The 15,750-nt window shown below is 47.1% G+C and overlaps 1 protein-coding gene across 1 annotated transcript in view; it reads left to right on the top strand.

The window, feature by feature from the left end:
• The window catches only part of PI4KA (phosphatidylinositol 4-kinase alpha), a 116,938-nt gene that overhangs the window by 39,058 nt on the left and 62,130 nt on the right, over positions 1-15,750 (top strand). Inside the window, exons 11-19 of the mRNA XM_059409011.1 lie at positions 711-902; positions 1,430-1,530; positions 2,167-2,296; positions 3,331-3,463; positions 5,370-5,465; positions 5,835-6,018; positions 6,462-6,565; positions 8,713-8,881; positions 12,276-12,326. Of these exons, the coding sequence (XP_059264994.1) occupies positions 711-902; positions 1,430-1,530; positions 2,167-2,296; positions 3,331-3,463; positions 5,370-5,465; positions 5,835-6,018; positions 6,462-6,565; positions 8,713-8,881; positions 12,276-12,326 (1,160 nt within the window). The remainder of the gene's footprint in view (positions 1-710; positions 903-1,429; positions 1,531-2,166; positions 2,297-3,330; positions 3,464-5,369; positions 5,466-5,834; positions 6,019-6,461; positions 6,566-8,712; positions 8,882-12,275; positions 12,327-15,750) is intronic.

Here is a 15,750-nt window from a genome sequence, read left to right as displayed (position 1 = left end):
GATGAAAGTTGGAAGAAGCTGTGAACTCTGGGTGCCCCAAAGATGCAGCCCTGTACCCAGGGAATTCTCATCTTCAGGCAATAGCCAGTTTTCCCCTTAGCTGATATAGCCCACAACCTTTTCATTTAAAACAACAACAACAACAACAACAAAACCACTAAAGTATTTCTCACTGTTAGGGGGACCAGTTCTAGCAATGGTACATCCCAGTTTCTGTGTTTCATACATTCAAGTTTTAGAATATTGACTGCTTAAAACACAGCATGGCTCTCACTTCCCTGGGAAATGGTCATTTCTCCTGAGTGCCCAGTAGTGTGTATGCTGACAGCCAGCATAACCTATTCAAATTCTTCCCAGTGGGCATTCTTTCCTTTCTTTCTTTCTATTTTTCTTTTTATTTTTTTGAGAGAGTGCAGCATGCCTCTGTGTATGTATGTGAGCAGGTGGGGAGGGCCAGAGGGAGAGAGAGAATCTTAAGCAGGGGCTTGACCTCATGACACTGAGATCATGACCTGAGCTGAGATCAAGAATTGGATGCCTAACTGCCAGCCACCCAGGCGCTGCCCCCTCAGTGGGCATTCTTACAACCAAAAGAGCCGGCAGCAGACCTACTCCTTTCGGGTTTCTGTTAGAGTGGGAGAGACCATAGGGTTACTGCTTGAACTTTGGTGGTTTGTTTCCACCCTCAATGCCTGCTGTCTTTCCCACAGACCTTCCAACCTCCTTTGTGAAGGAGATCCATGATTTTGTGCTGGAGCAGTTCAACACGAGCCAAGGGGAGCTCCAGAAGATTCTACACGATGCCGACCGGGTCCACAATGAACTGAGCCCCCTCAAGCTTCGCTGCCAGGCAAACGCTGCCTGTGTGGACCTCATGGTGTGGGCCGTGAAGGACGAGCAGGGTGAGCATCGCCCCTGCCGTGCCCAAGATGTCCGGTGTCCTGTCCTCAGGTTGAGGAAACTGGACACGGGAGGAAGTGATGGCCAAGGCCACAGGGACTGTGTGTTCTCTTCCTTATTTCATGATGGTTCTTTAGGCTTTTATGTGGAGAAGTGGGAGGTCTGTGCTGGAGGAAAAGGTGCTTGTCTAGGGTGAGTGAATAGCAGAATGGGAAGTGTGTGGCAGACTGTGGATGGCTGCCATGTGCAGAGCACTAGGATGAGAGGCTCAGGGCCAGCAGAGAGGAGAGAACAGTCCCTCACCACATGGGCTGGTATTTTCACAACAGCAGAGATGGAGCAGAGATGAGGTTTCAGTTAAGGATGCCTGACTGCCTGTAAATACTTTCTGGTGTAGCCACTCATTATTAATAAAGTCTGCAAAAAGTATGCCCATGGGCATTTAATTGTATGATTAATTGGTGAGCAAGTATTTTGTAAATATTGGCCTTTGCTAATCGTTCATACCCTCCTCTCATTTTGACGTTAGGTGCTGAAAATCTTTGCATCAAGCTCTCCGAGAAGCTGCAGTCTAAGACGTCCAGCAAAGTCATCATTGCTCATTTGCCCTTGCTTATTTGCTGTCTGCAGGTGAGTCTCACTGACACTGGTGAGGCTTTGGTCCCATCAACCAGGGGAATCTTCTTGTTATATCTTTTAGGCTCTGGTTGGCGTACCAGCAGCACAACCTGAGCTGTTGTCTCCAGGAACTTGAACCAGAGCCTGCTGTGGACACAGTTCATCAATGAGTGGGGGGCTGCTGCTGACAGTGTGCCAGGGATTTCTGTGATTTTCATGAGCAGCTGAGTCTGTGGAGAGGCCACCCTGTGTGGGCCATTCCCAAGACCACAGGCTAAGTGCTGAGGACACCTCCCAATGTCTGCAGTGCTGACTCTGCTCTCAGAGATTCTTAACCTGCCAACTGACCAATCCCAATAACCATATCTGCCCTTGTTCAGAAATCATGTTGTGTATCCTTTCTCCCCTAAATTTGCTTTCAAAAGAAATGGACACAATTTAGCAATATATCTCCTGTTTAGGGTAAGCAGAGCCTAGACCATGCTCCTTTCCTCTTTTTCTGCCCCGTGAGCAAAGTGGCCCTGAATGTTTTGACCTTGGAAGTTTCTGGTCCCCAACTCAGGTGTCGGAAAGGTTGGGCATCTATTGCTTGGGCCTGCTCAGCTGGCTACAGCCTATGTTGTATGATGGCTTGATGGTGTGTTACAGGGTCTGGGCCGCCTGTGTGAGAGGTTCCCGGTGGTGGTACATTCAGTGACACCGTCTCTGCGGGACTTCCTGGTTGTCCCGTCCCCTGTGCTGGTGAAGCTCTACAAGTGCCACAGTCAGTACCACACAGGTAACAGATGGCTGTACCCAAAGCCACCTCTCCAGCTCCTAAATCCCATGTGTCCCTGAGGGTCCAAGAAAAGGACCACATGACCTTGTGTGCCAGCCTGCTATGGTTTCGTGACTAAGAGATTGTGGCTGGGCTGTGCGCCCTGCCCTGTTCTTGGGCTCATTCTTCCTTTATGCCTTTCTTCATGGCTTTCCATACATGACCCCATCTGGCTACAGTTCTTTCCTTCCTCCACCCTCCCTGGCATATACTCCTGCCACCACTGAGGGGTCTTCTAGTCCCTCTTGGTTTTTGGCTCCTTCTATCACTGAGACAGTCTAAAGTGAGAGTCCAGCATGTTCCAGACACTGGTCAGGAGCTCTCCATGCTGGATCTCAGCTGGGTCTCAGCTAGTCCCTATTCCTGCCTCATGAGTGTATTATCACATTTCTGTGACAAGGACATGGGCTCAGAGCAAATCTGGCCACCCGTAACCATTAGCATTCATTAACACCTGCTTCCTCCTGGGGCTCTAATGCTGTATTGCTCATACCATCCTGTCAGTCCTGTGAAGGTGGGTGCTTTGTCCTCTCCCTTCAGATGAAGAAACCCAACTTCCAAGCAGGTGAAAGACTTTTCCCTGGACCCCGGGACAAGGAGAGATTTCTGTGGCTCTATAGCTCCTGCTCTCTACTCACCCCCCACCCGTACTATTTTTGTGCACATCAGCTAGGTAATCCTCAGGGACAGGACCATGGCTCACCCTTGGGGCTGAATACCTGTGGGTGTTCATCAGGACTTTCAAACCATTTCTTAAGAAATCTCTGTGTTACTCATTTATCACTTTGCAACCTAAACATTCTTCCTTTTGTTTAAACATGTTAATTTCATCCTTTCTGTTCTCACTTTTGTTGCTGAAATGTTTGGTCAAATCATTTTAGAGGGGTTGTTTTATAAGGTAAAAGTGATCAGCATATATTTTGGTTTTGAATTATTGACAAGGGGATGGAAAATGACAGGTTTAACCAGATACATACTTGAATTTTTACATTTAGTTGCTGGCAATGATATAAAAATCAGTGTAACCAATGAGCATTCTGAGTCAACTCTGAATGTCATGTCGGGAAAGAAGACCCAACCCTCCATGTATGAGCAGCTCCGGGACATTGCCATTGACAACATCTGCAGGTGGGAGACCGGCCAATGGGATGCATAACCTGGGGAGGAAGGGAAAAAGTTTCAGATAAAATTACTAAAAAGTGAGAAATGTTCATAATTTTTTAAAGCTTGTTTTGGACTATTGTAAACCTACACCCGATTTTAAAAGAGAGATTATTACATATTTTTTAATGATATTTTTAAAAAGATTTCTCGGGCACCTGGGTGGCTTAGTGGGTTAAAGCCTCTGCCTTCGGCTCAGGTCATGATTCCAGGGTCCTGGGATCAAGCCCTGCATCGGGCTCTCTGCTCGGTAGGGAGCCTGCTTCCTCCTCTCTCCCTCTGCCTGCCTCTCTGCCTACTTGTGATCTCTCTCTGTCAAATAAATAAATAAAATCTTTAAAAAAAAAAAAGAAGACTTTTAAAAAGATTTCTCCATTTATTTTAGAGAGAGAGAGCGCGCACACACGTGTGCACAGGAGGGAGGGGCAGAGGAAAAAGAGAGAGATTCTCAAGCAGACTCTGTGCTCAGTGCAGAGCCTGATGTAAGGCTCAATGTGGAGCTCAATCTCATGATCCCAAGCTCATGACTAGATCCGAAATCAAGAGTCAGATGCTTAGCTGACTGTGTCACCCAGGCACCCCACTTTTTTTTTTTAAGATTTTATGTATGTTGGGGCACCTGGGTGGTTAAGTGGGTTAAAGTCTTTGCCTTCAGCTCAGGTCATGACCTCAGGGTCCTGGGATCAAGCCCCGCATTGGGCTCTCTGCTCAGCGGGGAGCCTGCTTCCCCCTCCTCTCTCTCTGCCTTCTCTCTGTCTACTTGTGATCTCTGTCTGTCAAATAAATAAAATCTTAAAAAAAAAAAAAGATCTAAATGTTTATTAAAAAAATTAAAAAAAAAAGATTTTATTTATGTTGAGAGAGAGAGAGCATAAGCTGGAGGGGGTGTGGGAAGAAGGGCAGAGGGAGAGGAAGAAGCAGATTCCGGGCTGAACAGGGAATCCGATGTAGGACTTGATCCCAGGACTTACTGGGATCATGACCTGAGCCGAAGGCAGATGTTTTAACTGACTGAGCCACCCAGGCACCCCTAAATTTTTTTTTTTAAATAAGGTTTGTTTTTCTTTTCCTGATCATAAATGTAATTTAAAAATGGGAATATGGAAAAAATGGAAAGAGTTATCTCTCAGCCAATTATCCAGAGCAATGACACATTGTCACATTTTCTGGGTTTTTTGTAATTTTTAGCATAAGGGACGGATTTTATATGATTGAGTGTCCTTGCTGCCCAGGCTTCTGCTATGTGAACTCTTGTACTCCAAACTCAGAAACCACTTACATTTTAATTTATATGAAAATGTATCTCTCCCTCTGAATTCTGGCTCCATGCTCTCAGAAACCCCATCAAGAGAATATGACGGCCCTTTTCTGTTAGCCAGATGCTCTTCTCTGACTCTGGCATGGGAGCCAAACAGACACAGAAAGCGAGAGATGCCTGAAAAGATTTTGTGTCTTCATGGGCTTTTAAAATTACCCCTTTTCTTTAGAAAATAAATTTTTCTTCATACTAGTAAAACTTTGGTATATCATATAATATTCCCTGAGGTGTTTTGGGACCATGTATCTTGAACCAGTTACTGTAACTTGTAAAGGAACAGTTCTGGAAATTTTAAATTGGAATCAGGGTGAGTGTAACTGTTCTGGTCAAATAATGAAGTTACTGTTTCTGACTGAGATAGTTATCAAATGGGCAAAATCTGCAGCAATTCTTTGAATTCATTCTGTGTAATGATTTTCATTCAGATTTCTGGGGAAAAAATGCTCAGAGCAGTTTTTTAAACTCTGTAGACCTGACAAAGAGACAAAAACCAGAAACAGAACCCTCATCTGTTGTTCTGATGCCCCATGCCATGTGGGTTTCCTCACTCTCCAGGTGCCTGAAAGCTGGCTTGACAGTGGACACGGTGATCGTGGAGGCCTTCCTGGCCAGCCTCTCCAACCGGCTCTACATCTCCCAGGAGAGTGACAAGTACGTCTCATCCCCAAAGGGCAGCCTGTTGTTCTCAGCAGGCCTGGCAGGGGGGTAGGGAGGGGCTGGTATCTTGCACTTCTGTGCTTCTTACTTGCAGAGCGTGGAGTCATGCATCAGATCTGTCCCCCCATTTAAGGTGAAACTCACCTTAGAATGTTGATCCTGGACCACTGTTTGGGAGCAGAGAAAGATCTGTGTCATACTGAGTAGAGCCTTACTTCTACTGGAAGTAAGGATTCCAGGCAGCCGCTGTCGGATGACCACTTCATCTGACAGACTGTGGTAACCTTGAGGTCCAGGCTGTAGCTTCTGGGCTTCATTTCACAGAGGACTGTTCCCAGGATGCTTCTCTTTCTCCCCTCACAGGGACGCTCACTTGATTCCTGACCATACCATCCGAGCCTTGGGACACATTGCGGTGGCCTTGAGGGACACCCCAAAGGTCATGGAGCCAATTCTGCAGATCCTGCAGCAGAAATTCTGCCAGCCCCCCTCCCCCCTTGATGTGCTCATCATTGACCAGCTGGGCTGCCTGGTTATCACCGGAAACGTAAGGCAGGACCTACAGTAAAACCCATTACCCTCTGCAAGCATTGTTACTTTGACTATCAGGAGTGCAAAAATAGATTAAATTTACCCTGCAGATGAGTTAAATTCTCACAGCTCTCCTGACAGTGAATAGGGAGATTTTTTTCCAAGTAACAGGGAATAGTGATGGCTCCCTAAGTGCTGGGAAAAGGAGGTTTAAACTCATTTCTTGCTGATGTTAATAACATGTAATAGAATTTAAGTTGAAACCATTTCCCTTTTAGCTTGTGAAGTTTGCTGAAAGCTTTAGGAACGGGTGCCCTTGATGTTCTTTTGGGCCTTTAGGGTCCATACATTCCAGAAGCTCTTTCTCTGAATGATGGTAGAGGGGCCTTTTTCATGTTCCAAGGAAGGGCTTTCATGGAAAGTCATGCCACGGTAACTGTGTCCCTCACTGTCTTCCAGCAATACATTTATCAGGAAGTATGGAATCTCTTCCAGCAGATCAGCGTGAAGGCCAGCTCTGTCGTGTACTCAGCCACTAAAGATTACAAGGATCATGGCTACAGGTAATTCACTAGACCTCGTTGTCACTCTAGATCATGACAGTTTTCAGCACCCTTTAAAAGTGTGAGGTTTGGGGATTTGTCTTTTGAATAAACTTTTTTCCTACAAAAGCAGTATGTGCTACAAATCAGCACATGCACAAGCAGGAAATGAGCGAGTGCCACTAGGAGCTGAGCATCTCAGTGTCATTACCCAGACCCTCCCTGACAACGAAGTGTCCACCCAGCCAGTAGGCTTTTTTATGTACCAGTGCATCAGCCATGCCGCTAACCTTCTACCATGTGCCACCTTTAATGGCTGCGGAGTGTCCCATCATAGAGCAGCACTGAGATCTAATCAGTCCCAAGCTTGGAGGTGTGGTAGTTTGCCAGGTTTCCCACTGGTAAGCGCTACATCCAATGATCTAATAGCTGTATATCTGTGAGTGTCTCTGACGCTTTCCTCAGGATGGATTCAGAGAGGTGGGATTTGGAGGGTCGGAAGGAGTGGACATTTTCATCCTCAGATGTTTGATATTTGTGTAAAGTTTGGCCAGTTTTACTGGCAGACTTAAGATATGCTTCCTTGCCTGTTCCTTGCCCCTACTGTGAACGCCTTGAGGGCAGGGTCATGTTTTTCCACATCGGGAGTATCTCACAAGAGTTTGACAGACCTAGGGAAGAAAGGGGCAGGGAGGAAGACATGTGCCCCTTTGTTGGCATTTCTTTTCTCTCCTTCTGACCTTTACGTGCAGGGCTCATTCTGAGCTTCTCTCCAACTCACATTAGTGGGTGGAAGTGTGGCTGTGTGACCTTTGAAAAAGATCACCCTCTCCGTGCCTTCGTTTCTTCTTCTGTCATCTGTCAAATGAACACCTGTCTCCATTTGTGTGGGTAATTTAGACCACCTACAGGAAAGCTCTTGATAAATTCACACTCTTGTGGTGTCATTCCTTTGCCTTCTTACTGCCTCCATTTCAAGCCCAGGCTACTAGAACAGCCTGAGGACTGGTTTAGGGAGGCATTCAACTCCTTTCCCCTTTATCTGGAAAGGGGATGGATGGTCCATCCATCTCTGGTCTCTGTGAAGAAACTGACTCACAGACCAAAACACCTCTTTCCCTCACTGCTTCCTTGTCCCGAAGTGACTTCTGCACCTCCTTGGTCCTCACACCTTCCCCTCCTTGTCTTTGCTCCTGCTGTTTTCCTTCTGACCCTTGCCTCCATCTTGCTGCCGTATGCAGTACTTGGCCTTCTCCATGCCTACCAGTTCTTCAACTTCTGACTCCACCTCCATAAAGTCTTACCGCTACCACAAGTGGTTTGTCTTCTTCCTCACCAGTGGAGGCTTTTACTGCCATCCGTTTGCCCTTACCTCCCAGGATTTCACGTGTCTGTGAAGGGTGTGCTGTTTGCTGGGAGATTTCTGCGGGCCAGGCAATGAGCCCAGTGCTTCATGTGGAGTGTTTCATTCATCCTACACCCTGTGAGGAGGGAATTCTATTATTCTTGTTTTATTTGGTAGGAAACTGAAGCTCAAAGATGAGCCACTCTCCTGAGGTCATCCAACATAGAAGTGGCAGGTGCTGGCTGCCCCCACAGAAGTCTGGCCAGCCTTGCTGGTTTGCTGTGACTCTCTGGGCAGGGGGCGCATTGTCAGCTTTGTATCCAGGGCTTACCTTTACTAGCACTGTCCTAATGCAGATTGTCCCAGGGCCACTGAGTGCTTCCTGAGTGCCTGATGTGAACTAATACTAGCATCAGCCCTATGGTGGAGGCAGTGTGGGGAAGAAGCTGATCGTCACAGGAAAGTTTCATGGGTGGTAATAGTGAATTAAGGCTTCCTATAATTGAGGATTTATAGGAATTTAGCTATGTAGTAGTCTTTCAACACTCAGAAGTGTCCTAAGATCTTCACAAGTTCTATAAGTGTGGATTTCTGGACCCTAAGCAGTTCCCCGAGGCCCTTAATGCATGTCAGGAGAGGTTAAAGCCATTTCTGTAGCAGCTGACTGTCCTTTAGGGAGCTGGTGTTCACAGAGACACTCATCCCCCCTGGAGGGCTCCTTCATTCACAGGCACTGAGGGGCGTGATGAGGCAGGAGTCAGCTGGCCTCACCCTTGCAGTCCAGACCCTGTGTTGTAGCAGCTGTCATTTCTCTCCCCACCAGGCACTGCTCCCTGGCGGTGATCAATGCCCTGGCCAACATCGCAGCCAACATCCAGGATGAGCACCTCGTGGACGAGCTGCTCATGAACCTGCTGGAGCTGTTTGTGCAGCTGGGGCTGGAGGGAAAGCGGGCCAGCGAGCGGGCCAGTGAGAAGGGGCCTGCCCTGAAGGTAGGGAGGGAGGAAGGGCGGTCACCCTGGGGCATCTGGTAAACAGCAAGAACAAAGGTTCTTTCTCGGGGCTGCTGGCAAGTTTTCGGAGAAGGTGGCTTTCTTGTAGAACCATGTCTGGCTTGTGACAGCTACCTCCCCCAGCCCAGGGTGGTAAGTGACAGCAGCCTAGTATGGACTCCCCCAAACCTCCTCTCTTCCTTCTTTCCGCCATCATGAAGCCAGGGGGTGGAGGCCTTCATCAGAACACAGTGACAACATGAGAAGGGCCAGATCTGACCTAATCTGGGCCATCCAGGGAGACAGGTCCATCGGGACAGATGGGGAAGAGACAGACTGGGGAAGTTGAGGCAGGTTAAGCTCCCTACCCCATCATGTCCTCTTTGACCTGTCATGTTGGTGCCATTCTTTCTACCAGATCTCCACCACCTTCATCCTCCTTTGTCTTTTCCTCCCACCTTCCTTCCCCAGACAGTTACTGTTTACCTACTGTGTGCCTAGTCAAGGGTCAGCCAACCTTCTCTAAAGGGCCAGATTATACTTATTTTATGCTCTGTGGGCTGTAGAGTCTCTGTTGCAACTACTCAGCTCAGTCCTGGTAGCATAAAGCCAGTTAAAGAATGGACGGCTGTGCACCCATAAAACTCTATTTCCAAGAACAGGTGTGGGTCAGATTTGGCCACGGCCAAATCTTTCTTCACCCTTGTTCTAGGTGCTGGGGTTACGGAAGTGAACAGGCAGACAAGGGGCCTACTCCTACAGACAGCAAAGCCAAAACAGGGCAGTGTGTAGAGGAGTGCTTTAGATCAGGCTGTGTGACGACCTGAGGAGGTGACAGCTAAATTGAAAACTGAATGAAAAGGAGCTTTTAGCCCTCTGTGTGAAAATCTTGGCTAAGGGGGAAATAGCTGGTGTGAGAAGGGGTCTTAAGAGCCTTCGCTCTAATTCAGATTTGCTCTGCTAAACCCCTGGACAGTGATCTCCCAGGATGGTGCACAGCCAGTCCATCCTGATACACAAGGGACAGAGGCATCTGTCTTGCCCAGTGGGGCCTTGGGCATCGGGAAGTGAGGGCTGCTCAGAGATGAAGGGAGACACTTGGCAGCCGAGAAAGCAGAGGCTGTGATGTGTCCAAGGAGTGTTTCAAGAGTCATTCTTCTTGCCTCCCCTGGAAATTGTATTTCAGGGCCCAGAAGGACGCTCCTGGACTCAAGGGCTGCTCCTCTCTGTCTGCTCTTGCTACAAATTTACTTTCTCCAGACTCAGGATGTAGTGCTTCATTCATGGGCTGGGAGTGAGGGTTGTTGCCCTGACAGTGCAGGGATCCCTTTTCTACCTTCCAGGTGCAGAGCTGTGAATCCTTTTCTTTGCAGAATAGTTCCTGTTTGCGATCATGCAGAGAACAGCCCAGTGTTTACTGAGCAACTGCTGTGCTTTCCCCCTAAGATGGGGCCTCAGAGAATAAGGGGACTTGCCGAATCTGTGAGAGGGGGTTGGCCAACATGTGCCCCAATGAAGACAAAGAGCCATGATTATAAATTAAGAAATGGCAATTCTTGGAATGCCTGGTTGACTCAGTCGGTTAAGCAGCTGCCTTCAGCTCCAGTCATGATTCCAAGGTCCTGGGATCGAATTCTGCATCGGGCTCCTTGCTCAGCAGGGTGCCTGCTTCTCTGCCTGCTGTTTCCCCTGCCTGTGTGTGGTCTTTCTCTGACAAATAAATAAAATCTTTTAAAAAAGAGAGAGAAAAAGCAAGAAACAACAATTCTTCCCAGTCATCGCATATCTGGGAAGCCGTTAGTTTCCAGAGAGGAGGAGGCAGGGCTTGAGATTCTGTCCCCATGGCTGAGTGGCTGTAGGGTTTTGGCAAGCTACTCACACCCCGTTTTCTCCCCCAGAGATTTAGTTATTACATATGAAATGCTTGGAATTGCCCGGCATGCAGTGGTGCTCAATGTACTTGGCTGCTGCTATTAACAGAAAAAATAAACTGAATGTCCTGAAGTGAGTGCTTCCAGAACTGAGACTTATCGGTGTGCACTATAGTTTATAGCCTTATTTGTGTGTCCAACCAGGGAACCTACCTTTTAATAGTTATTTCTTATGTAATGCCCAAATTTTCCATAACTTGAAAAGAATATATGTGTATTATAGAAAAGATCAGAAACTGTTAACTGATAAAGTAAAAAGCACCCGTAATTCCTCTACTCAGATGTACTCATTACTGACATTTTTAAAAAAGATTTTATTTATTTATTTGAGAGAGAGAGAAGGAGACAGAGAGCACAAGTGTGGGGTAGGGTGGGAGGAGGCAGAGGGAGAGGGAGATGCAGGCTTCCTGCTGAGCAGGGAGCCCAAAGCAGGGCTCAATCACAGGACTCTGAGATCGTGACCTGAGCTGAAGGCAGATGCTTAACTGACTGAGCCACCCAGGCGTCTCTCATCATTGACATTTTGATAGACTTCCTCCTAGATTTCTTTATAGAAATATATTTATTTTACATGATCAAGATTATATCATTGAATACTCTGAAATCATGATTTTTTTTTCCCATTTAAAATTTGCTGTGGGCACTTTCCAAAGTGACTAGATATTTTTCAGAAAGGTGTCTTTTTTTTCCAAAAGATTTTATTTATTTATTTGACAAAGAGAGACACAGCAAGAGAGGGAACACAAGCAGGGGTAGTGGGAGAGAGAGAAACAGGTTTCCCACTTAGCAGACAGCCTGATGCAGGACTCTATCCCAAGACCCTGGGATTACGACCTGAGCCGAAGGCAGACGCTTAATGACTGAGCCACCCAGGCACCCAGAAAGTTGTCTTTTTAATACCTGTGTGGTATTTAATTTTACATGGGTACTATAACTTGCATAATCATTCTACTGTTTGGCATGTTTCCATTTTTTTGATATTAAAATGATGTTGGGGCACCTGGGTGGCTTAGTCAGTTAGGCATCTGACTCTTGATCTCAGCTCAAGTCTTGATCTCAGGGTCATGAGTTCAAGTTGGATCCACACTGGGTGCGGAGCCTACTTTTTTTATTTTTTTTTTTAAGATTTATTTATTTATTTATTTGACAGAATAGAGATCACAAGCAGGCAGAGAGGCAGGCAGAGAGAGAGGAGGAAGCAGGCTCCCTGCTGAGCAGAGAGCCTGATGTGGGACTCGATTCCAGGACCCTGGGATCATGACCCAAGCTGAAGGCAGAGACTTTAACCCACTGAGCCACCCAGGCACCCCGTGTGGAGCCTACTTTAAAAAAAAAATTATATTGAGTGAGCGTGTTTATATATTGCTATCTATATATCTCATTATTTCTCTGAAATTAACATTATGTCTTTTTTTAATGAAAGGAACTCATGCTTTCAGTGACTCAATTCTTTTACTTTCTAGGCTTCTAGCAGCGCAGGGAACTTGGGTGTACTCATTCCTGTAATTGCTGTGGTGAGTATTAATTAACTGAGTAGTTTTAAACTTAAGATACTGTGCTTATATTTTTAGTGTTGCCTAGTGGTACACAGCAAATTTCTTAGCAAAATGCTCTTTGGAGGCCCAATGATTCTGTACATGTGGCTGTGTTTCTGCTGCCACCAGCTGTTCTATGACCATCTCACTTGTATGTGCCTGCTGTGGTCACACCCTCACTCCCATTCTCCATGCTCTGCCTGAACCTCCTCACCGGTTGACTAGGAAACCCACTTTGGTTCTCTCTTGTGTGGCTCCCAGAGCTGAGGTGTGGCTCCAGGTTCGCCCTGTGTCTTCTGCCCTGCTCCAGTGCCTCTGAATAATAGTGGGCAGGCTCTGCTTCTATCCCCATCCTGCTCCCACAGGGGACACAAAGGGCTGGTTATACTTTGGAGCACAGCCCCACCCACCACCATGGTGGCAGCTCACAGTCTAGGCCCTGTCTTGTGCCACAGCGTTCTTCATCTTGCCTTGTCTCAACCTGCAGCCTTTTCTTCCCAAATGACCTTTGTAGAAGTTGTTTTCCCTTTTCTCAGTTGTGCCCAGCTGCCACTCTTTTTTTTTTTAATTAATTAATTAATTACTTAATTTATTTATTTGTCAGAGAGAGAGAGGAGTGAGAGTGAGCACAAGCAGACAGAGTGGTAAGCAGAGGCAGAGGGAGAAGGAGGCTCCCGGCTGAGCAAGGAGCCCGATGCGGGACTCGATCCCAGGACGCTGGGATCATGACCTGAGCCGAAGGCAGCCACTTAACCAGCTGAGCCACCCAGGCGTCCCCCAGCTGCCACTCTTAAGCCACGGTCCCAGGTTCTAATATTTGTTTTCATCTCTGATTCTCTAACTTCCACTAAACCTACCTTCTGGTTAAGTCTTCCTTCTGCCTTCCAGTTCCTTCCCACCTTTCCCCAACCTCCGTAGTTTGAGTCTTGAACACTCACACATGTGTCCCTTCACATAGAACATCAGAGGGGTTGACCTCTGAGCTGTCAGGGTGACCCAGGGCTATAGAGGTCAGGCAGGTGGACAGAGAGGCACCTCTCCTGATCTCAGCTTCTGTTCTTACTGCAGTCTGCGTGTTCATCTTTTGGAATCGGTGGACTTTAGGGGTCTGATTTTAGCTGGCCAAGGTGGATGAAAATGGGAGCTGACTGGTTTATTATCATTTGCCTTTAAGATGTCACAGGTTGCACTTTGTGGAGCATTCTGCCTCCATTCACCTTCCTTCAGCTTCTCCTTTTCTTTCCCGATCCCCTGCCCTGTAAGCGCTGATTGTGGAGCAGAAGCCAAATTGCTTGTTCCCCTGCTGCATCTGTGTCAGGATAGTCTCCTTTGCCTGCGTGTGCTGGAGGTGGTGGGGGGCGGGCTTCAAGTCTGCCCGAGCCCTCGCTGCCTTCCTGTACTGGTGTCTCTTTCCTCTCCCTGGGGACCTTAACCACCTTCACACCTGCGATCAGGTGCCTCCCATAGGCTGTGAGGATTTGAGAACGGCCAGGACTCTCTGCTGCGGTATTTTTCATCACTGTGTCCGTTGGTTTTTAAAAACATAAACTTTTTCACTTTATACTTAGTATTGGTTAGTGTACAGTTGTGTTTTAGAAGTACCATGCTACATAGATTCTTTGTTTGGCCTGGAGGGAAAAGTGAGGGGCATAAAGTCCATAGCACTCTCTCAGACCGTCGGAGGGGAGAGGGGCCAGCAGCAGGCTCCAAGAGAGAGTAGATTTTGGCAGCCTGGGGGCTTGTCTGGGGTGACACTCAAATCCCTGAATTCTCATGAATTCGAACACCAGAGTTCTCTGACCCGTGTGCCTGTGAGCTTTCAAGCATGTGTAGCTGTTGTCATTTAGAGTTTAATAACTGCATAGAAGAAATTGCAGGGGGCACTTTGCACTTTCTGGGAGTAGTGACCGATGAGGTTGGCTGGGAACACATAGGTGTTCAGGTCACGGAGGCCAGGGTTGGACTCCTGGTCCTGTGTGTGGGATCCTGGGTGAGCATCACAACCTCTCTATGCCTGCTCTGCCCATAAAGCTTCTTGAAAAGATGAAGATGATCCTCTGAAGTGCCCATCTGGGTCAGTGTCAGCATGGTTGTTAGCAACATAGGCAAGCACACACTGACTTAAAATACTTTGTTTATCCGCTGCAGTGACCTTTTACATGAATAGAATAAGTATTGTAGTCTTAACAAAAGTTAATGGTTATATTATGGGGGAGGAAACAAATATTTGATTCTATTGCTCAACAAAGAGCACAGAGAATCATGGGATCTTACATTTGCCTTCTGGTTTGCCCCTTGGACCCTCTAGGAGAAACTAGTTTCTACCTTTTTTTTTTTAAGATTTTTTATTTATTTATTTGACAGAGAGAAATCACAAGTAGATGGAGAGGCAGGCAGAGAGAGAGAGGGAAGCAGGCTCCCTGCCGAGCAGAGAGCCCGATGTGGGACTCGATCCCAGGACCCTGAGATCATGACCTGAGCTGAAGGCAGCAGCTTAACCCACTGAGCCACCCAGGCAACCCCTTTTTTTTTTTTTAATCTTTTCTTTCTTTCCTTTCTTTTGGAAGAAGATACTCCGGTTTGAATCTTTTGATGATTAATTGTCTCCCGGTATTTTGTTCAGTGGAAGTGCCAGTGGGTTTGAGGCAGGAAGCCCGGGTGTCTGTCCATATGCAGCTTATCAGTGACTTCTCAGTGACTTTAGGAGCCTGGAGGGCATCACAGGAGACTGAGTCATATGATCTATAAGGCTCCTTCAGTAGGTTTGGTGATCTTTGACCTGCAACTTTGTAGAATAGTGTCTCTTCAGGAGTAACACTGATTAAATCGCTTTTCTTAGTGTCTAGCCCTTTAGTTAATCAAGCACCAGAAAGAGTGTCTAATGCTTAAGAGTCCTGTGTGTTCCCCTGCTGTAAACTAGTGATTTGCCAAGCTGTGCCTCCTGCTCAGAAAACACTTGTGCACTTCACTTAGAGCTCATTTACCTGTGCCGCTCGTAATTTTTGTGGCCTTGGACAAGTTACTTATTCTCTCAGTGCCTATAAAGTTAGGTTTGTGGACTAACAGGGTTTAGGTCATGGACTCCTTTGAAACCCTTGCCCTCTCCTTCCATAGAAATGCATCTCTTAACAAGGTTTCAAATTTATTCTCTGGAAGTTGAGTGGGAGAAACCCCCCCAGGGCCCCCCAGTCAAGAGCCCCTGGGCTAGATACTCTCTCAAAGATAGTAACAAGGGACACCTGGGTGGCTTAGTCAGTTAAGCGGCTGCCTTCAGCTCAGGTCATGATCCCAGGGTCCTGGGATCAAGTACTGCATTGGGCTTCCTGCTCAGCAGGGACCCTGCTTCTCCCTCTGCCTGCTGCTCCCCCTGCTTGTGCTCACTCATTCTCTCACTCTTGCTCTC

This window comes from Mustela nigripes, chromosome 8 (genome assembly GCF_022355385.1).
Source record: "Mustela nigripes isolate SB6536 chromosome 8, MUSNIG.SB6536, whole genome shotgun sequence".
NCBI classification, from domain to species: domain Eukaryota; kingdom Metazoa; phylum Chordata; class Mammalia; order Carnivora; family Mustelidae; genus Mustela; species Mustela nigripes.
Note: the sequence above shows the minus strand (reverse complement) of the source record. Positions and strands in the feature narration are given on the sequence as shown.